Genomic DNA, 22912 nt, shown 5'->3' on the forward strand with positions numbered 1-22912 from the left:
GTGTTGATGTATACGTTTGTGTTAGAGTATGAAATTATTTTAGGCAACTCTTCCATGAGTTTTATCCAAAAACAAAAACTCCTTGGTGTTTATATTACAGATTACATAAAATTCCTTACCATGCAACCGGAACGCCCATCCAATACCTAAGGCAGCATTGCTTCCATTGGAAAATTACTCTTTCCATTCTACCAACACGGGGCAACACGATCAATACAAGTAGCCTGTCAAAACTCCAAGTCTAATGTCTTCTCTTTCCAGTCGTATAAGTGTCACCACTCCATATAAAAAATCCACAGAACAAGCAACCTATGAATAGTAAAGGTTTATTTCCTGAATCCCAAAAATATAGTATCGTACCTTTGCCGTTTCATAATTATAAATGTTAGAGTCAATTTTACCACTTGGCTGCTATAATATGTTATCCTTGGTGATTCCTCCTTTTTGCCTTTTTTTGTCTTCATTTTTGTATCACTTAGAAAAATTAAGCTATTAATTAAGCTATTATAACTATTATTAATTAAGCCATTACACATCACCCCGCTGTTTTTTTCTTATTGAAATGTAAATTTATTTTTGCCTGAACTTTTAGAAACTAACACCTCTTCTTTGCTTTTTGTATTAATGTTGTTACGGATAATAGGCAAACCCTATACTCCGTTTGTTAGTAGTTTAAGTTGATTTAAGCTACATACTTTCAAGTGAACGTTCATATTTTAGCATGCATTTTCTAAGTGGTAAATATTTCAGTTACTCTTACTCAGTAACTTCAGTTTTGTTACACATCTGCAATACTTTTTGCAGTTTCTTTTATTGTGATGCAGGAACTGTTTCACTTAAACATTTAATTTCCTGAGATATTATCAATTTATTTTGAAGCAGAACTCTCAAAGTTTACCTGGTTTAGGGTTTATTGGATTTCTACATTGTGTAGTTAAATATGAACACTTACTGGTATTTATTTTTTTAAATGGTTTTCAGGTTTGCATCATAAAACCTCCTGTTGTGTTTCTGGGCCACGATTGAGCCTCTCTTCCATCTATGGAGTTCACTCAGAACAGAGATGAACTCCCATCAACTCCACTCCATCAACCCATTGAGATCCTGTTGTTAAAATTACTTTGCTCTTGGATCCAAGCACCTGGACCTTGCTGACTGGTATGGGGACCATCAGTTCACGGTTAGCCGGATCGTCGCAGCATGGACTAACTTTTTTATTGACAGTACTTGGCTCAATGAAGATCTTTATATCGGAGGACCAGAAACATAAAAATCTACCTGCAGACTTTAGTCATTATAGTCTGAGCTGAGGTGCCCGTGCTCGTCTTCCCCTCTCCTCCAGAGTGACATGTTTTCATCACCAGTAAAGGCAAACAAATCTGATATCTGAGTAACTGCTAGGAAATATATTGTATATTCACTGTTCATTTTTATATTATTTGTACTTCCAATTAAATTGAATCTCTTTTGTAACACTCTGCATTTCAAACCCTTTGTCCCTTATCTCAGTGTTTACATTATATGAAGTATTTGCACGTAGATTAGGAATTCAAGTGGGATATAAAACTGCAACACTTTCAATTAATACCAGCAAAGAAATATGAATATGAAATAATATGCAGTTTATCAAATAATTCAATATACTGACAAATGCTGGATAATCTCACTTGACAGAATTTTGTCTTGCTAAATTTGATTTTAATCACCCCAAATTTCTTTTCTAAAGAAAAGAAAATACAGAACATACTTTCAAAAAGTGGCATTATTTCAATCATCCCTTTCTTGGGTTGAATAACGGAGTATTATGGCCAGGCTAAGAGATTTTTTAATTACAAGAATGCAGTCATATTAGCATAATAAAGATGCAATTTTACCAGAACATCTTACAATACAAGAAGTCATTTTAAAGAGGCAAAAACTTATTTACCTTGATCTGTCAAAACCAGCTCAGTAAATGTGAACCACAACGTGTCTGTTGTGGTTCAGAAGATGGACATTGCCACCTCAACTGGACAGGTAAGATTGATGTAAGAATAAAACTTCACCACAGCATCCATCCATCCATTTTCTTACACCATTATTCCATTGGAGTCGGGAGGGGTGCTGGTGCCTATCTCCAACTGTCAATGGGCGAGAGGCGGGGTACACTACAACATCTTATCCAATTATCACATTTCTCTCCCTGAATAATGAGGTTAGGAAACTGGCAGGAATCAAATATCTTTAACACGAGGCTTGTCTGATTAGCGGTTGCCACTGCTGATGATCCTGTGGCAACAAAGCTTATTGGGTCCAACAAACTACAGCACTTGTGAAACTATGCCACACATTCACTTGCCTAAGACCCAGGGACTTATTGACATCACAAGTTGTATTTTTATTATCTCTGACCAGCACAATTGGATTCATACCTTATTAATATAATGCTATTTCCTAATCATATGACTGCCTAAAATTCGCATGTGAGTTTATTGTAAATAGAAAATAGAGTCCCTGCTTGAAATTCCGTGAAAGAGGTGTACGGAGCCTTGTGCCAGAAGCCCATTAAAATGCTGTCTACATTGTTTTAAACTGTGTGATTGTGAGCGTGAGTGGGAATAAAAATAGCAATAGGTATTTTGTTCCATATAACACAGTAGGAGTGTAACAGGTAAACCTTCTATGGATGCAAACTCGACTAAAAACCCACCTGTTTAGGATTGTATTTGACTTAATGTCGTGTTTTGATTGTTGATTCTATGTTGCATTGTGTTTTTGTGTTTGATATGATGTAAAGCCCTTTGAAATGCCTTGCTGCTGAAATGTGCTAAACAAATAAAATTTGATTGATTGATTGACTGCAAATCGACCTCATCCTCGTCTGCCATGTGTGACCACTCCAGCAAAAGATCGCCACATCCGGTTTGTCCATTTGCAGGATCGGCTAAGACCAGCGACATACACAGCTGATGAAACTATTGGGCTGCACAACAGACACCTCAGACTGTCTGTAGCCGTATACGGGAAGCCAACTTGGTCAAAATCTAATTTCTCAACCTGACCCCTATCATGTTCAAAGGACTGTCAATCCGCTACAAGTGGCCATACCACGATGTTATTAGTGCCGATATGAAGATCAGTAATTACTGAAAATATATTTTGAGTTTCTCTGTATATTGCGTGACCCAAATGTTCATAAAACTCTTATATTTGACATGGGGCGTTAATATTTTTGTTCAGTGCATAATTTGGAATAAAACTAAATACAAGACTTAAACACACTAACACTAATAAAAAAATAGTGAAATAAAAAAAATAAAATAAAAAAGTAAACATTAATGTTTTCACTTCATGAGACAAAAAAATATTGAGTTTAATTAAAAAAATAGTTTTTTGTTTGTTTTGTTTTTTTACTTTTTTTCTTTCTAGCTCTTGGTGAAGGGAAACACTTTTTTCCTCTGCTCCCCTCCAAACTCATTCTCACCCTGCTTGCTCTGTTTTTGTGTTGCTTTTTTGGAGCGTTTCTTTGCACATCCTCCAAAGCTACAAATTATGGAACTGATTAAGTGGTCTCTCAATGCAACTGATCACATTTTCTCAACAAGAAGACTGGGCATAGGAGAGCCCACTTGTACTGCCGGAACACATCCAGAGGGATACATCCTGGATTTATTTGGATTCATGATAACAGGACTTCTGTTGTTTGGAGTTGGCGGATACCTGGCATATCGACAAATTTATGACGGATTGGGATGACTAATGAACACTCCAACTGACATTCTGCGAGACAGAGGCACAAGTTAGATGCGTTTTTTTCGCAGGCAAACTTTGGATGCTAAAACTCACTAGCAGGATGGAATCTTTCTTGGAGAAGTTGCTAGTTCCGGCCCTGTGGGAACCGACCACACTAATTTGGATCATTGGAATTAACACAGATTTACAGTTGAGATGCTAGGGCAGATGAAAATTTTAAGTCTGCCTGATCTAAAGAGAATTTGTCTATTCTGAATCTAGCTCCCTTGTGTCAACTTGTCTCAGCTTGCTGGCTATCTTGAATCTCCTTGAGTTTATGTAAACAAACTTCTCCTTCCCATACCCTCACACCTCCTGAAGTCACCCATGGAATCTTATGGCTGAACTCTCAAGGACTTGCTCTTAGATAATACCACCTTATCAGAGACTTTTTTGGGAGAACAGGCTATAATGAGACATGGGCTAATCTGCAAGCACTTCATAGTTACAGACAAAGACACACTCCCTGACCTCAACTTCTTTGCCAGCATATCTTTGTAATGTTGCTATATGTGCTATTTTTTCCCTTATGTGTCATTTCTTGCCCTGTCTGTCTGTCTAGTTTATTATTACTTTTAGAAATTGTGGAGCACGAATATTTAGCTTATTATTGTCCAGAGAAACTCTTTCTAGCTTATAAATGAATGGGTACTTATACTTATAACAGGAGCATCTACTTTATATACAGTGATGTCAGTAACATGTTAGTAACGCGTTACTGACTTGGGACCACTTTTTTCAGTAACCAGTAATCTAACGCGTTGCCAGTGGTGTATCTAGGCCTGTTTTAGGGTGCCATAGCATCCCTAAAACTGTATCTCAGCACCCCTGAATCAGGTTGCTACCCTTCCCATAAAATACGGAGTCGTCCTATATTTGGCCATTAAATGTGAGTCCCGTATTGAACCGATACATAACTGTCCGATAGAAATGCCTATCATACACATATCAACACTAAGTGTAACAATAATGACCAAAATAAAACACAGGAAATATTGAGGTCAGTTAAATTCGCTTGGCGGGAACTAAAGGACCCCCAAACGCTACGGACCGACGCTGAACGTCACCGTTGCCTAGGACACTTCGTAGCCGCGGTGAGCTGCTATCAACCCGCGTCTTTTTAAAACGTCCTCGACCCGATTCCATGTCCTTAGAAGCAAAAACGCTTTTAAAATACAGAGTGAGTGAAAAGACACGCATTATAAGCTGAACAATTTCAGAGAGGATGAATATTGTGTACATCGAAAGACAAAAAAAAAACTGTCTGTCGTGGCGCAGTGTGCAGCAGGTTCGCGGCTGTATGATAGACAGAATGGATCAGGAGAGGAACTGCAGACCCTAAAGAACCAGAAATCTGTGTCTCTTCATCTTCAATCATCTCCTGAGGCTGATATGGTACAGAACATTTAGTTATGATTCAGTTTCTTATTGGGATTTTAGCTGACTATTGTGGTTTGATTCTTTGCTTAGGATGTTGAGTTTGGATGATATTTAATAAATAATAGCAATAGCCAAAATAAATGGCCATTTAAAGAACAAATCATACTAATAGACTAACACTAAATACATAAATATTTTCTACATTACATTACTTTCTGTGTGTTTTATTCAAAAATACATTAAAATTATTTTTAATAAAATTTTATTTAATGCATTAAAAATTACGGTACTGCTCCTTTAACTGCTGTATGGAGATAGGATCAATCAATCAATCAATCAAATTTTATTTGTATAGCACATTTCAGCAGCAAGGCATTTCAACGTGCTTTACATCATTACAAACACAGAAACACAATGCAACATAGAATCAACAATCAAAACACGACATTAAGTCAAGTTCCATCAATAAATTTGTAATTGATTACTTTTCAAATGGGTTTTTAGTTGAGATTTAAAAGAAGTCAGTGTTTCAGCTGTTTTACAGTTTTCTGGGAGTTTGTTCCAAATTTGTGGTGCATAGATGCTGAAAGCTGCTTCTCCTCGTTTGGTTCTGATTCTGGGGATGCAGAGCAGACCAGAACCGGAAGACCTGAGAGGTCTGGAAGGTTGATACAATAACAGCAGATCTTTGATGTATTGTGGTGCTAAGCCATTCAGTGATTTGTAAACTAACAACAGTATTTTAAAGTCTATTCTTTGAGCTACAGGGAGCCAGTGGAGGGACTTTAAAACTTGTGATGTGCTCTATCTTTCTGGTTTTAGTGAGAACACGAGCAGCAGCGTTCTGGATCAGCTGCATCTGTTTGATTGATTTGTTGGACAGACCTGTGAAGACACTGTTGCAATAATCAATACGACTGAAGATCGTATTGATGATAATAAACTGGTTTTAGGTTTATTAATCCTATGAATTTAGCAAAATGTTCTTCAAATGACTGGAAATGCATAGTTTTGAGTAGATTTTATTTTAATTTCCAGGGGAGCAGACCCCACTAGGACTGTGTCACTCCACAGCTGCTTGTGTCTCATTAATGTTAGTAGATGTTGGCAGGTATGATGTGGTCTACAGATTCTGTTTCAAACTGAGTTTATACAACTCTGGAAAAAATTTAAAGTTTCTCTGATTTTACTCTTTATAGGTATATGTTTGAGAAAAATGAACATTGTTCTTTTGTTCTGTGACTTACTGACAACATGTCTCTTAATTTTGTTTGTGAACGTATGTAAATAAGCAGTTAGTGTTAGGATTCAAGTTGGTGTGAGTGCTCCTCAGATAGACGATCTTCGTGGGAGAGTTCTGGCAGGCTGGCGCACCTGCAGCGGATTCCTGCAATCGGCTGCAGGATTCTTAAGAAGCGGTGGAGCAGCCATTCATCGCTCGATGGTCCCACTTGTTGGTCAGAGTCAACCCCAAGTTCTTGTCACTGTCATGTTTATGAGTGATCAAGTTACTCCTGTTTTTGCCATCTCTCAGATTTCGATAAGCTGTCTGGATCAAGCCAGGAACCACGTATCAGTGACTGCTCTCTGTCAACCGGACGCTACCGTCTGCCGCTCGTGTTCCCGCTACCGTCTCCGAGCTTCTGCGCCTCCTGGATCCTTTCCCCTCCCACAGCAACCCTCCATCAGATGAACTGTAAGCCATTCTCTCCATTCCCCTGTCAAGATTCCTTCAACCCGGTTCCCACTAACCTCTCCCCTCTCCAAGCAGAACCTGAGCCGGCCAGCCGCTCCCGATCCCAGAGGGCCTATCCGGATAATATTACATTCAATATTTATTGTGAATAAATCATTAAATCAAGACCTTCCGGCCCTATGTTTGAACCTGCATGTGGGTGAAAAAACTCAAATCCAACATTACAGAACCATCGAGCCATGTTGACCCAGCAGGTTCTCACACAAGACCCGGTTTAAGCTCAGTAGACCTACTAGCTCGCCACGATGCCATGCTCCGCAGTCTATTGGATCAACAGAGTTTCCAGGGCCAACTGATGGATCAGTTGAGATCCACAGTCTCAGAACTGTCACACAGACTGGAGCATAACCCTCAGCCTCAAATTACAGCCGGAGCAGCAGCCCCCGCCCCTCCACCTGGGGTGGAGCAGTCAACGCCATCGGCTTCAGTTGGGTCGCTCCGAGGTCGTGAGATTTCGTGTGGAGGATTCATTCTGCAATGTTCCATTGTATTTTGCAGAGCTCCTGAATCATTCCCAGATGACTCCGCCAAAATAGCGTACATGATCGGATTATTGAAAGGAAAAGCCCTCAGATGGGCAGAAGCTAAATTTAGCCTCACATCTCTTTCCCAAACACCTTTTACTACCTTCTTAAGCGGGTTAAAGCAAACTTTTGGTTATGCAGAGTCCAGTTCGGAAATCACGCATCAGCTTTGGAACCAGAAGCTTTGGAACCTGTAGCAGAATTCGCTATAGATTTTTGCACCCTTGCAGCCACATCTGGTTGGAATGACGAAGCTCTAAAAGGGACTTTCGTTCAGGCTCTTAATGAGACCCTTAAAGATGAACTGGTTTGCAGGGACGAACCAGCCAGTTTGGATGATTTAATAGCTTTGGCTATTAAGATTGATAATAGACTGAGAGGGAGGTCCCGGGAGAAGAAGGGATTTAAACCTGTGCTTTTTTCAGACAAATACGCACCTGATTTTGCCATGGAAACCACCTCGAACACGCTTCCTCCTGAGGAACCCATGCAGATTGGTCGCACCAGGATTTCCCCCACAGAAAGACAGCGACGACTAGAAGCTTGGGCCTGCTTCTATTGTGGCGTTATTGGTCATTTCGTCGCCGCCTGCCCTGCTCGGCTAAAAGGGAGAGCCCACCAGTAACAATGGGAGTCCTGGTGGGTGGCTGTTCCAGTTCAATCTCCCGACTTTCTCTTTCTGCATCCCTTTTCATCAATCAAAGGTCAGTTAACATCTCAGCTCTAATTGATTCAGGGTGTGAGCAGAACCTGATCGATGAAGAACTGGTAAAGAAACTAAATATTCCTACAATCTTTCTCCCCGCTCCGGTCCAAGTTTCTGCCCTGGATGGAGGAGTCCTGCCCATCATTTCGCAGCAGACTAAACCTATTGAACTTCTGGTTTCAGGCAACCACCGTGAGATTTTGACTTTCTACGTGTTTCCCTCTCCACAGACTCCTTTGGTCCTGGATTTCCCCTGGCTGAGACAACACAATCCTCACCTTAATTGGTATGAGGGAAGAGTGGAATCATGGAGCAGAATCTGCCACGCAACCTGTCTACAGTCGGCCCGGATGAATCCACAATTTGACATCATCCTGGAGGACGAGGAGGACACCCTGGATCTGTCCAAAATTCCCTCCGAATATCATGATTTGAAATTGGTGTTCAAATCAGATCACGGTTAAAAATAAGTATCCTCTTCCCCTTCTCACATCAGCTTTTGAACCTGTACAGGGTGCCACCGTGTTCACTAAATTAGATCTACGAAACGCTTACCATCTGGTGCGCATCCATGAAGGTGATGAATGGAAAACTGCATTCAAAACCCCTCTGGACCATTTTGAATATATAGTCATGCCCTTCGGATTGACGAACGCCCCTGCGGTTTTCCAATCACTTATCAATGACGTGTTGCGTGATTTTCTGGATCAGTTTGTGTTCATTTACCTCGACGACATCCTGATCTTCTCTAAAACCATGAAGGAACACAAACAGCAGGTCAGGTTGGTCCTACAGCGCCTTCTAGAAAATAGTTTGTACGTTTAGCGGAGAAGTGTGAGTTTCATGTACCTTCCATCTTGTTCCTTGGTTCATTTTGGAGAGCGGGCAGGTGAAGCCGGATCCTGGGAGAATTCGCGCAGTTTTGGATTGGCCGACCCCATCCTCTCGTAAGCAGCTGCAATGTTTTTTGGGGTTTGCTAATTTTTATCGGAGATTTGTCCGTAATTACAGTCAAACTGCAGCCCCCATGACCAGTCTCACATCCACCAAGATCCAGTTCTCCTGGACTCCAGAAACAGACGCAGCGTTCTCGGCTCTGAAAGAGAAATTTGCTAATGCCCCGGTCCTCATTCAGCCAGATCCCACTCAGCAATTCACATTGGAGGTGGATGCCTCCAATTCAGGGCTGGGGGCGGTTTTATCTCACGTCTCGCCCTCTGATCACAAAATGCACCCATGCGCTTTTTTTTCTCGCCGACTGTCACCTTCAGAGAAAAACTATGACGTGGGGGACCGTGAGTTGTTGGCTATTAAACTGACTTTTGAAGAGTGGCTTCACTGGTTGGAGGGGGCTGAGCTCCCGATTGTGGTGTGGACAGATCACAAGTACTTGTCCTACCTGCAGACAGCCAAACGGTTGAATCCTCGACAGTCGAGATGGTCCCTTTTTTTTTCGAGATTCAATTTTATCATTTCTTACAGACCCGGCTCAAAGAATGTGAAACCGGACGCTCTCTCTCGACAGTTCTCCTCTGATGATGAGGATCCTCTGGTAGACACCATAGTTCCATGTTCGTGTATCATGGGGGCGGTTTCCTGGGACATCTCTGACCAGGTCATCAGAGCTCAGCAGTCTGATCCTGATCCAGGTACCCGTCCTCCGGATCGAACTTTCGTTCCTTCCTCTGTTCGCTCCCGTTTGAGTCATTGGGCCCACACTTCTCGTTTTTCTGGCCACCTTGGCACCAGTCGGACCATGGCATTAATAAGGCGCTCCTTCTGGTGGCCATCCCTTCATAAGGATGTGAAGGAGTATGTTTCAGCCTGCTCCACTTGTGCTAAAAACAAGTCCAGCCATCAACTTCCCAGTGGTCTCTTGCAGCCCTTACCCTTTCTGGGACGTCCTTGGTCCCATATTGCTCTTGATTTTGTTACCGGCCTGCCTCCTTCTAAGGGGTTCACGATCATACTTACCATCGTTGATCGTTTCTCCAAGGCCTGTCACCTTGTGCCCCTTAGGAAGTTGCCATCTGCTACGGAAACTGCTCTTTTGCTTATTAAACACGTTTTCAGACTCCATGGGATTCCTATGGAAATCCTGTCTGACAGGGGGCTCCAGTTCATCTCCAGGGTGTGGAAGGATTTTTGTGGCGCACTTGGGCCAAAGTGTCTTTATCTTCTGGTTTTCATCCTCAGACCAATGGACAAACTGAGCGCATGAATCAGGAGATGGAATCTACGCTTCGTTGCCTGTGCTCCTCCAACCCCTCCTCATTGTCCTCCCAGCTGCCCTGGGTTGAGTATGCCCATAACTGCCACGTTTCCTCCGCTTCTGGCTTGTCTCCATTTGAGTGTTCACTAGGTTATCAGCCTCCTCTTCTCCCTTCAGATGAACCCCAGAATGCTGTCACTTCGGCTGAACACCACATTCGTAAGTGCCAGTGCATTTGGAAAGAAGCTAATGCAGCTTTAAATCGCACCGCTGCCCAGAACCGCCGCTTTGCGGATAGGAAAAGAAAACAGGCTCCTATTTATAGACCGGGTCAGAGGGTTTGGCCGTCGGCCAAAGACATTGTATTAAAAGCTGCAACCAAGAAACTATCTCCTAAGTATTTAGGTCCTTTTGAGATCCAGGCTATTGTAAACCCCACTGTGGTCAGACTCAAGCTCCCACCTTCTCTCAGGGTCCATCCCGTGTTTCATGTTTCCCTGCTTAAGCCTGTAAGATCTAGCCCACTTTGCCCTCCGGTTAATTCCCCCACTCCCATCCGTCATATTGATGGGGGCCCGGGAGGGTTATACTATTAATAAGATACTTGACGTCTGTCGAAGAGGCAGAGGTTTTCGATATCTTGTGGATTGGAAAGGTTACGGCCCTGAAGAACGCTCCTGGGTTCCCAGATCATTTATTCTGGACCAGTCGGTTCTGAGGAGATTTCATGCCACCAGCGTTTCAGGTTCATCTGGACCGCCAGGTGGCGGTCATTGAGGGAGGGGTAATGTTAGGATTCAAGTTGGTGTGAGTGCTCCTCAGATAGACGATCTTCGTGGGAGAGTTCTGGCAGGCTGGCGCACCTGCAGCGGATTCCTGCAATCGGCTACAGGATTCTTAAGAAGCGGTGGAGCAGCCATTCATCGCTCGATGGTCCCACTTGTTGGTCAGAGTCAACCCCAAGTTATTGTCACTGTCATGTTTATGAGTGATCAAGTTACCCCTGTTTTTGCCATCTCTCAGATTTCGATAAGCTGTCTGGATCAAGCCAGGATCCACGCCCATCCCAGCACGTATCAGCAACTGCCCTCTGTCAACTGGACGCTACCGCCTGCCGCTCGTGTTCCCACTACCGTCTCCGAGCTTCTGCGCCTCCTGGATCCTTTCCCCTCCCACAGCAACCCTCCATCAGACGAACTGTAAGCCATTCTCTCCATTCCCTTGTCAAGATTCCCTCAACCCAGTTCCCACTAACCTCTCCCCTCTTCAAGCAGAACCTGAGCCGGCCAGCCGCTCCCGATCCCAGAGGGCCTATCCGGATAATATTACATTCAATATTTATTGTGAATAAATCATGAAATCAAGACCTTCCGGCCCTATGTTTGAACCTGCATGTGGGTGAAAAAACTCAAATCCAACATGACAGTTAGATTTAGAAAACCGCACCAACAAATATCTTCTCATGGGTCTTGAGGGGGGGGGTCTAAAATCCTTTTTATAGTTTTCCAAACAATAGGAACGCACAAAAACATGCACAAGTTACTAAAGATTTTTTTTTGTACTGTTATAACCATTAAACAGTCTCCCCTTCTTATAAGTGGAGACACATTGTTACATTGTTGATGTTAACATTATAAAATAACTTGAAATTAAGAATCGGCAAAGACCAATGTAACTTTCACAGGTGGCGAAGAGTTGTTGTTAGCAGCTGCTGAAAGTAACTAAAAAAGTTACTTTTAATGTAACTGAGTTACTTTCCAAATCAAGTAATCAGTAATCTAACTAAGCTACTTTTTCAAGGAGTAATCAGTAATCTGATTAAAGTTACTTTTTCAAAGTAACTATGCTACCACTGTTTATATATTCATTCATCCCAGAAAAGGAATCAAACCTATTGTAGAACAAAAAATCTATAGGATTTAATTCAACCCAGGGATTAGAATTAGAACACACTTAGAATCCAGAGAAACTCTTATTACCTTAGATCAACATTATCAGAACAAGAATCCAGAAAAACCCCTACAAGTTTATAAATCACGGACTACTTATTCTTAAACATGGGGTTATAGTGTTGTTCTTTTTTTCTTCTTTTGCTCTTCTTTTGTGTTGTTGTTTTGTTGTATTCCAAATGTTTTGACCACAATTTTATTTTTTTAAATTGAGATTAGGTTTTGTTTGAATAATTGTGAAACAAATTTACCTCCATACATTTATGCATGTATTAATAGTAGAAGACCTTAAAGTGGGTACCGAAAACATAAAACAACAAAAATATTGACATTATAATTCAATATTACATACATAAGGGTAATAAAGGTATGTCAATCTTTGATCTCAGTAACTGGTGTGCATCATATTGGAGGAATTCCTCCGTTTGGTTTTACTGTTTAGATATTTGTGGATATACTGACAATATCTCCTGCACACATGGTATTCAGGCCTTGCATCCACATTGCTTTTAATACATTTAAAATCTAGGCTCTTATTTAAGACACATAGTCCTGGTCCAGATAAAACAACACAAAAACCCTTCTTCTAATCACTGCCATGTGTGTCGTCTTGCTGCAGGTGGACTTCCATCCCCGTCTCAAGTCATCTGCAGCTTCTACCTGGGTTTCTTCCAGGATCCCCTTGTATTTAGCTCCATGCATCTTTCCTGTCAAACTTAAACATTTCATCTTATCAATCTACAGATCAGCACCAATTTTCTGCCCATTAAGCAGTGCTGTAGGGCAACATGAAAAATATGTTTAATTATTCAGAAGTTGCTCTGGGTTTCTTTCTGGAACATTGCAAATTAATTCAGTTTTTCTTCTGAGGTAATGTTTGTTAACTGGACTCATGAGTGGTGGATAAAAATCCTCTTAGATTCCAGCTATGCAAAACTTGATTGATTGCTCAGAGTTCAAACTCTTTGTAAAAGAAAAAAAAATCATCATTCATCATTCCAGACAGCCTATGAACATAAAGCTTTAATTGATTTTAATTAATGTCTTTTGCCTTAAAAATAAGACTCACCTACACCCAATGATTATCCCATCGAACATCTTTTTCTAACTTCACATTCAGTCTAGCTGCTGATCTGAAAGACTCACATATATGATGATCATTTTACAAATCATTTGAATGAATCAGGAAATAGAATGTTAATTGTGATATGCATTTTTGCTACAAAAATTCATCTTTGCAGATGAATCAGATGAACACAAATCTTCAGGATTCTCAAACCTTTATACACAACTCTACATAGTCATGTTACCCAGAAGGATGAACTGTAGTTTTCAGTGCAATCAATTTCTATCTGAAACTGATTGCACGTTCAGGTTGAGCTTTTCCTCTACACAAAAAGCTGTAGAGAAACTGTGGATGTTCCAGGTGAAACACTGGCTAGACTGCTGATCAGCACAACAGATAAAAACTATGTACACCCTTGCTGCTTCCATAGCTTTTAAGAGTGAAAGTAAAAGTGTAATCCACTTGATTTACTGTTCATCAGCAAATCAAGTGCTGACTAATAAAGCCCCTTGCAACCTCCTCCATTAAAGCGGGAGCTTTATTAGTACTCCTCTGTGGAGTGTACAGATGTGGGTTAAGACAAAGGGAATCCTGAAAAACTCAACCTTAAAAATACAACTGCTGTGAAAGGTTATAAGGCTACTTTCAAACTATTTGACGTCTATAATTGTACAGTGAGACAGAGTTCTCACAAGAGAAAAACATTTAAGACTCAATCAGAGAAATTGAAAGAAACCTAAATACTCCAACTTAGTAGTGTCCAAACTCATCCATCTATCCGTCCTACCATCCTTCCTTTCTTCCTTTCTCCCTCCCTCCACTTATCCAGAGTTGGGTAACGGTCTAAGTAGGGAGACTTCCCTCTCCCCCGCTACTTGTTCCAGCTCCTCCAGGGAAACCCCAAGGGGTTCCAAAGCCAGCCGAGAAACATAGTCCCTCCATAGTGTTCCTGGGTCATGCCTGGAACACCTCACTAGGGAGGCATCCTAACTAGATACCTGAGCCACCCCAACTGGCTCCTCTCGACGTGGAGAGGCAGCGGCTCTGCTCTGAGACCCTCCCGGATAACCAAGCTTCTCACCCTATCTCTAAGGGAGAGCCCAGACACCCTACAGAGAAAAGTCATTTCGGCCTCTTGTATATGGATACAAGACCTTGTTCTTTTGATCATGACCCAAACTCATGACTTTAGATAAGGGTAGGAAGGTAGATGGTAAAACAGGAGCTTCACTTTTTGACTCAGCTCTCTCTTCACCACGAGAGACCCCTCTAGGACCCCTGAATAGACCTTGCTAGGGAGGCTTAAGAGTGTGACCCCTCTGTAATTGGAGCACATTCTCTGGTCCCCCTTTTTGAATACGGGCACAACCACCCTGGTCTGCCAATCCTGAGGAACAGCCCCCGATGTCCATGCAATATTGCAGTCGCGTCAGCCAACACAACCCTGCAACATCCAGAGCTTTAAGGAACTCCGTGTGAATCTCATCCACCTCTGCAGCCTGCCACCGAGGTGCTGTTTGACCACCTCAACACCAGAGATTGGAGAGCCCGACCAAAAGTCCCCAGGCTCCACTTCCTCAATGGAAGGCATGTTGATGGGACTGAGGAATTCTCCAAAGTATTCTGTGTTAAGTTGATTGAAAGGCTGCGATGGGAAGTGCGCAAATAACTGCAAACCTCAACAAACTGAGACAACACTATAAAGAAGAGAGGGCCAGACGTGATAAAGTAGCACAGAAAGACTGCTGAAACTTTGTGTTACTAAAAGTGCTTCCACAAACTGTTGACCGGATTGGGTCAATTGGGATTTGATCCGACACTGGCTGCCAAATTTGTTATATGTAAGAAAATTAATGCCTTATTAACTGTTAAGAAACAGGTCAAATTGAAACTGGACTTTGCACGTATTAAAAGACAAGATTATAAATCTATTTTAGATATAGCTAAGCTGCTGTCCAGACTTTTTTTTGTCCTTCTCCAAAATTAGATCAATCAATCAATCAATCAAATTTTATTTGTATAGCACATTTCAGCAGCAAGGCATTTCAAAGTGCTGATGAGAACTTATGAAGCTTCTTTCCTCTTAGATACAGGAGTCCTCCATGCAGGTAGTCCAAGTCATCAGTGAGGCTCACTAGTGCATGTCATTTTATCCATGATCCCTTCCTGTCTGCCCACGCACAACAATTTCTTTGAAGCACCTTATTGCTGTGAGGGATCAGTCCCTGCTCTTTGCTGAGGTGTCCAAGTATCTTCTCTCCCCCCAACCCCTGGCTTCATCTGTCAGTTTTTCTATTACCTTATTAAACATCTCCACTCCTCATCTGATGAGGCATAGCAAATCAAGAGTGAATTGAGTTAGAATGAACAAGCAACTTTGAAGTTCATCAGGGCTGGATCCATGTTCTGACTTTGCATTTATGTTTTTGTTAAAATGAAGTCTGACTCTATTCCAGATGTTTTCCTGTTAGTTTTTAAAGAAGTCCTAAACATCAGCTGAAAAAGGCTTAGTGGCTTTGCCTTCTGCTTTATTTCTATATTTGTTGGCGCGTTTGCATCTTTCTCTCTCTTGATGTTTGCTGTTCATGTCTCACTTTCTGTGTGTCATATACCTTATACAGTATATCTGTTTGTGCGTGTCATGTGTCCGTCTATAGGTGGGGAATCTGGGTCTGCTCTTCATGTTGCTGTTCTTCATCTATGCAGCTCTGGGAGTTGAGCTCTTTGGAAAACTGGGTTAGTGTGTGTGTGTGCGAATTTGTCTGTGTGCACACGTGGGGGTGCACTTGGGTGTGTGCATGCATATAAAACCGGTGTTGAATCGATAATGAGAGTGTGCCTCAGCTGACACTGGTGTCATTTCTGTGAATTGCATAACAAGAACAAATTTTTGTTGACTTGCAAATGTTAATTATGACAATCAGAGCTCCAGTCTACAAAGAACAAATTTTCTTCTCCCTCCTTTCTCTACTTTCCCACATTTATCACCTGTAATGCTTTTTTTTGTCCTCTTTTAGAGTGTTCAGATCTGAACCCTTGTGAGGGTCTTAGTCGGCACGCCACCTTTGACAACTTTGGCATGGCCTTCCTCACGCTCTTCAGGGTTTCCACTGGAGACAACTGGAATGGGATTATGAAGGTGAGATCTGTTTTGCCCCTTTGAGGATTTAGGATAAAAGGCAGAGTGCATATTTGTAACCATGCACATTTCTGAAAGTGAGGAAGGCGGTGCATTACGCAGAGAGCACATCACTGTTTTTATGACAGAATAGGAGCTGCTGACATTAAAGCATGGATAACTCCTCTGACAGACACACACTGTAGATCATGTTCAGTTCAACATCTCCCCCTGTTGGAGAAGGCTTGATTCATCATTCAGATCAACTTCAAAATCCTGAGATTATGATTATGTACAACTGATGCAGACCAGGAAGTTGAGATATTCATTCTGGATACCACAGATAAACAGCTCATAATTTATTTGCTAACATTAAATTTTATTATTTATATCCAGACTATAGTGGGACCACAATCAGTGTATTTTTTTTCTTTCACTGCGGAAAAAGTTACATTTTTATCTGTTTAATGTGGTGACATGATGTGCATCCTTGGTTCAACTTGTTTAAAATTATTTTAACCAAAAGAAAATAAAATACAATTGAATATTCTCTCATTATTATCATTATGACGCCAATTTTTTGACACCACATGTTAAAATGACAGACGTTCATCTGACCCAGAGATCTGGAAGACGACTCTTCTTTGTTCCGCCCCCGGAGCCAATGCACCAATCAACGGCTAACTCCAAACCAGCCCGGTCTGGCCGCCCGATTGCAATCACAGCTCTTGCGGTTCCAGGGAGCATGATGGTACAGGGCTGGAAGTGCTAATGCAAAAACGATCAGCCCTGCTTTGAAGCCAGACTGGTCCGGGTCGGTCTGGGTCTGGCTATGCAGTGCAAAAGGGTTGTGTGTAGTTCAAACCTTGTTACCTTCCATGGCTGGGCCCAGCAAGAGATTCACATTCATTAGAAAATCAAGATTCCAGAGTCTAAAGCAAAAGAGCTAAAGCTTCGAATCTAGGCCTACTTGTAAATGTTTTCTTGGTCCAGCACACTTGGATCAAATGGCTGAATGACCTCTTCAGTGCAGTAAAGTTCTCCAGAGTCCTGCTTATGACTCTTCTCCAACAGTACTTCTCAAATAGTGGGGCGTGCCGCCCCCAGGCGGGGGGCTTTTTACCATGCTTAACTGATTAAACAATCCCCCGGTCACTAGGTGGCAGCAGTGTTCAAATTAATCAACAGGCTGCCTGTTTAAACCAGTAGAAGTAGCTGTTGTAAACGGAGCGAAGGATACAAACGCGGATGTTTTGAGATATAGTTACCGTCATAGACTAGAGATGGAGAAGTTTGACAGTGAAAAGAAAAACGGCAGCAGAGGTCAGTAAAGCAAGTATGTGAAAAAAAATTATGATCCGTAGGACGTGTATGACAGAAAATAATTGAGAAACACTGCTCTAAGGTGTGTTGAAGCAAGCTGCATAAAATCAAGCTCCTCTGCCTTCTCGCATTGCTATCTAGAAACAACTAATCAGAGCCAAGAAGAGCGTCATACCGCTGTCAACCATCTCTCCATTTGGCGCTGCCCATCCTCCTGTATTGCACCCTTTCTTTCTCTCCCTACGCTGCAGTTATCACAGCCTACCATGAACAATCAGGCTAGTTATCCGCACCGATGACGGCAGATAAACTGTTTTCCGTAACAGTAAGTTCTTTCTCCACCATTAGCACATTGAGTAGCGAGTACATAAGGATGACTGACAACGCTGAGATCCTCCTCCTTTCTCTGATTGGTTGTTTCTGGTCAAGGCGACTCAGGAGCAGTCAGTTCTTTAGAAAGGAGGTGGAGGAGATCAATCTTTTTACAGATTATGTGTTTAATAACATAATGTCACAGCATGGTGACAGTTTTAGCAATTATAAAAAACCCATAATGTTCATAAAAGTTACACATTGCACTTTTAAAGCAACCTGGGCTTCATTAACACCTCAGTGACCTCCTTTATGCCACGCTGAGTTGATTCAGTAATGCAGTCCCCGAAACAAATATTACCTGCAAATATTTGAGCATACTTTTCATTAGGTTAACATTGCTGTATTAAAAATAAATATTTTTTTGGTTTTGTCTATTATTTGTTCAAATATATCAACATGTTTAATGAATTTATATAACATGAGCTTACTATTTTGAATTACTGAAATGAATGTCTCAATGATCTATTTTTTATTGAGATGGACCTCAGTTTATTTCATTATCCTCTCCTACTTTCTTGCCTCTTTGTTCAGGACACATTGCGAGAGTGCCGTCCAAACGATCGCCACTGCCTCAACTACCTGCCCTTGATCTCCCCTGTCTACTTTGTTACCTTTGTCCTCACGGCCCAGTTCGTTTTGGTCAACGTGGTGGTCGCCGTTCTGATGAAGCACCTGGAAGAAAGCAATAAGGAGGCTCAGCTGGAGGAAATGGAGGAGAGGAAAGAGAGGGAGAGGGAGGAGGTGGCCCGGCGTCTCAGCTGCACATCGGAGTTAGAGATGAACATGGACACACCTGTCCAGGTAACATGCAGGTTCCCTGGATATAGTTGGTGAAAGACATTGGGGCCAACTACCAATAGTTACAGTGACAGAGGCATTGATTTCATCGGCCAGGTACAAGTGGAAGACAAGGAATGTTCCCATGGAAACCTGAGGCGAATGGGACGAATGCTGTCTCTCCCCAACGACACTTGCGTCCCGCCTCTCAGATTCTCCTCTTACACTCCCATTGGCCACGAGTCCGTCTGCAGCTACAGCTACTCAGGTAATTAGTTTTTTTTATGGCAGCCTAAATTGTGAAAGAGCATTTAGAGGCCTCCAGCCACTACAATGACCCAAGATCATTGCTTCTGTAGACAGCTTAGATGTAATAGAAAAGACCATCATTGTAGACGTAAAGAGGTATTTAAGAGATTTTTAAGATACAGGACACAATATTCATATTTCTTCCATCTAAATTTATATTTTATTAAATAAATTTCAGAACCCTGGGTTGTTTTGAGTTGTTTTTGTGTTTTGATTATTTCATTCTAGTACCATTGTTTCTTAGTTCCTTATTTTGATTAGATCAACCTTGTGTCTGCTTTACTTTAGTTCAGCCATTTCTCAATGGTTTATTATGTTTATTGATTCCTTGTATCTAGTCATAAGTTACTCTTAGATTAGTTGTCCTAGTTTCCCTGTTGTGTGCTCTCCCTTGCCCCCATTCTATTTTTGGTTGATTTTTCTGCAATTTGCTAAGTAATGTTTATTAAAATGACAATATTTTACCCCGTGTGTAACATTTTGTGTTAGAGAAAAACACAAAATTAAAATTTAAAATTTCTACAACCAAAACTTACTTTTAAAGTTGAGAGGAAGTGTGTTTAGTTCTACCTATTGTTCCAATGTTATGTTCTTAAAAGCCCCAAATTCATATGATCTCCATTTCCATAATAAGTGTATGTATACCTTTGGAGACTCCTGGAGACTTATAAGTGCTCTTTATTAGGAATCTAAACTCAGATTAAAATGTCAAAACTGTAGAACTTTTCTGCCAATTAGCTTAAAAATTAATGTCTAAATAACACATTAGGAATCAATGTTCAGACATTAAGTCAATGCTAAATGGTTCATACTTAAGGTTGAACTCTACAGGCTCTGTTCTGCCAATGAAAGCCTTCAAGGACATTGCAGTAGAAGTGTTTGTATGTGTTAATGTAAAACAGGGAGGTGAAAGGATGTGAAAATGTGCGCACACAAGTACTGAAAGTTCCAACCTTGACTACACAGGCACAAAGTCCTCTTTAGTGTGGAATGATTAGTAACGTTGGTGGCTCAGAAGGTTAAGTGTGCAATCAATAAGAGGATCTTTGGTCCACTTCCAACTTGGTATTTGGTTTTACATTGAAATATGAGCTAGATGTTCACTTAATGTCTCTGAGCAAAGTAGCTAATGGAAAACAAAATACTCTTTCTTTTTAACCAATAGAACGGAATTTGGAGTGTCTTCTTTACCTGTTGTTTCTCTGTAGACTACCTGTGGTACTCAGATGAATTCAAATGTCTGTAAACTATAGAAACCCTTATAAATAACAAACAAATATAGCATTTATAAATTCAGTTCCTGAAGACAAATCATGTTTCTGTGTGCGTGGTTTGAGTTCAGACTGGTGTCAATGTTCTGTGTGAATCAGGATTTTGGCTCAAATGAGTACCTACATGAGTATTTTAAATCAACAAAGCTTTCTTTTTTATCTGAGAATTTTGAACCATACTAAGTAGTAAAAGGCTGCTATAAATTAATGACCTTCAGGGCAAATTTTCTCTACCTCATGTAGAAAGATCTCCCTAATAGTTCCTGTTGAGGATAAAAGGGTTGTCTGCTTTGTTTCTATTACATAAAATTCTGTTTCTCTTCTGTCTTGATTAGTCTCTTCTAACCTTTTCATTCTGACTTTTATGGATGTAAATATTGCCAAAATAACAGAATGGGCATCCTGCTAGTAGAGCTTTTAAAATGGCTGTCCCATTGTGTGTTGTTTCAAAAGGAATATCAGTCATTTTTTATTTTATTGTTTTTATTCTTTGTACTTTAAATAAGCTGCTTTCCTTGTTTTATATTTTTATTGATCTTTGAGATCCTAGCAGCTAAATAAAGATGGATCCAGCTTTTGTTGCAGGTTGCAAGTCTTTTAGGTTGTTTCTATTACACTGTAAAAAGTGTATTTGGGTTGCAATTCGTTTTATGGACTTATTTATATTAATCTCACTTAATTCTTTTGCTTTAGTTGTGACAACTTACTTTTTTTTTGTTCAATTAACTTAAAAGTTACAAATCTTTAAAGAAACTTTTTACTTTGACTTTACTTGAAACAATTAAGTTCAATGTCATGTTCGTATCCTGCATCTGACCAACTCAATATATTATGATCATCCAACCCAAAGCTTATCCAACTCAATGAATTAAGTTATAAAAAACTTTGCAAATTGTGTTTAACATGACAAATGTAAGTAATTCTTACTCAAATCATTATTTTTTTCTAATAAATAATTCAAATCTCTTTGACTTAATTCTACCAAAGGTCAACTCAAACTTTTAAGTTGTTTCAAACTAAAACACTAAAATATCCAAAATGACATTATCACTCACATTGTACGTAAAATACAGCTTGAATTTAAATTATTTTAAATTATGTTTTAAAATGTTGGTTTTTTTCAAAGTAATTCAATTAAGTTTATCCAACTTAATTTATTTAGTTGGTTTAACTTGACAAATCTAAGTCAGTCTTACTCAAATCATTTAGCACTGCAATGGCCGAAGGTAGTCCACCTGGACAACACTCCTATTCCGGCTAGAGATGGCCAAATGGCCTAAGTACCCTTAAGTACCCTTAAGTACCCTGGTAATGGCCTCAACGCATCTCACAGTTGCACAATTGTTCCTTAGACTTCGACTTCAACACAATTAATTTGGTTAGTTTATTTCTAAACTGTCATTTTATACCCTCTTAGCTTTATTTCAACACTTCATGTATGCTTCAAAACTAGACTGAAGAGCATTACCTACAGGAGATCTGATCTCCTGTTGGTATCATAGATACCCACCCCCAACATGGACTATTCAGACTCCTACCTTCTGGCCGGACGGTCAACGACCACATTTACAATTGAAGAATAGAAGCATAGAAAAATGGATGAATGGAGGCTAATTTGAGCCATCAGTCGTCAGTTTGGACAGGGTCTTTTGGCCCTGTTTCAGCCATTCTGGGGAGAAATCGAAAACCTGGCCATTGCAGTGTTAGTTTACTTCAGATAAAGAAGTAAACTAATAAAGGATGACTCTTAAATGTTTTTTTGGCTCAGGCAGTCTTTCTTTGAGAGTAGTTAGACAGTAAAGTGAGTAAGGAATGAGAGGGAAGACATGCAGCAAAGGTCATCATGCTGGGAATCCAACCTGCGTCGGCCGCATGGAGGACTGAGGCCTCCTTATGTCTGTTATGTTGTGCTCTATCCCTGCACCACCGCAGCACCTGGTTGGTACAGGATCTGTCCCTGATGAAGCTTGACCTGAGGATATGAATACAGCATTGAACTTAATTGTTTCAAGAAAAGTCAAAGTAAAAAGTTCCTTTAAGTTAAAGATTTGTAACTTGTAGCTAATCGAATACATAAAAGTTGTAATAACTAAAGCAAAAGAATTAAGTGAGATTCATGTAAATAAGTCCATAAGATGAACTGCAGCCCATATACACTTTCTAAAGTGTTCTCTAAATAGTATATTTTTAGAGTACACTTCTTAGAGTGCACCTTTATCAGTTTCCTTGCTGAACAGCTTGATGATGGATGGATGCATTTTGAAAACTGCAATATAAGATCCCTGTAAAATATGTAACTGTAATTTCACAATATTGGAAATATTTTAAAGGGAATAAATATCTTTACAAAACACTAATAAAGAAGTTAAAAATAA

General features: G+C 40.6%; 1 protein-coding gene across 1 annotated transcript in view; it reads left to right on the forward strand.

Annotated features, from left to right (window-relative positions):
• LOC116720559 (voltage-dependent T-type calcium channel subunit alpha-1H-like) overlaps positions 1–22912 on the forward strand; it is a 176051-nt gene that overhangs the window by 138048 nt on the left and 15091 nt on the right. The window contains 4 exon segments of the mRNA XM_032563892.1: positions 16022–16100; positions 16382–16503; positions 18712–18981; positions 19075–19225. Of these exon segments, the coding sequence (XP_032419783.1) occupies positions 16022–16100; positions 16382–16503; positions 18712–18981; positions 19075–19225 (622 nt within the window).

Source organism: Xiphophorus hellerii, chromosome 5, assembly GCF_003331165.1.
Source record: "Xiphophorus hellerii strain 12219 chromosome 5, Xiphophorus_hellerii-4.1, whole genome shotgun sequence".
Taxonomy (NCBI): domain Eukaryota; kingdom Metazoa; phylum Chordata; class Actinopteri; order Cyprinodontiformes; family Poeciliidae; genus Xiphophorus; species Xiphophorus hellerii.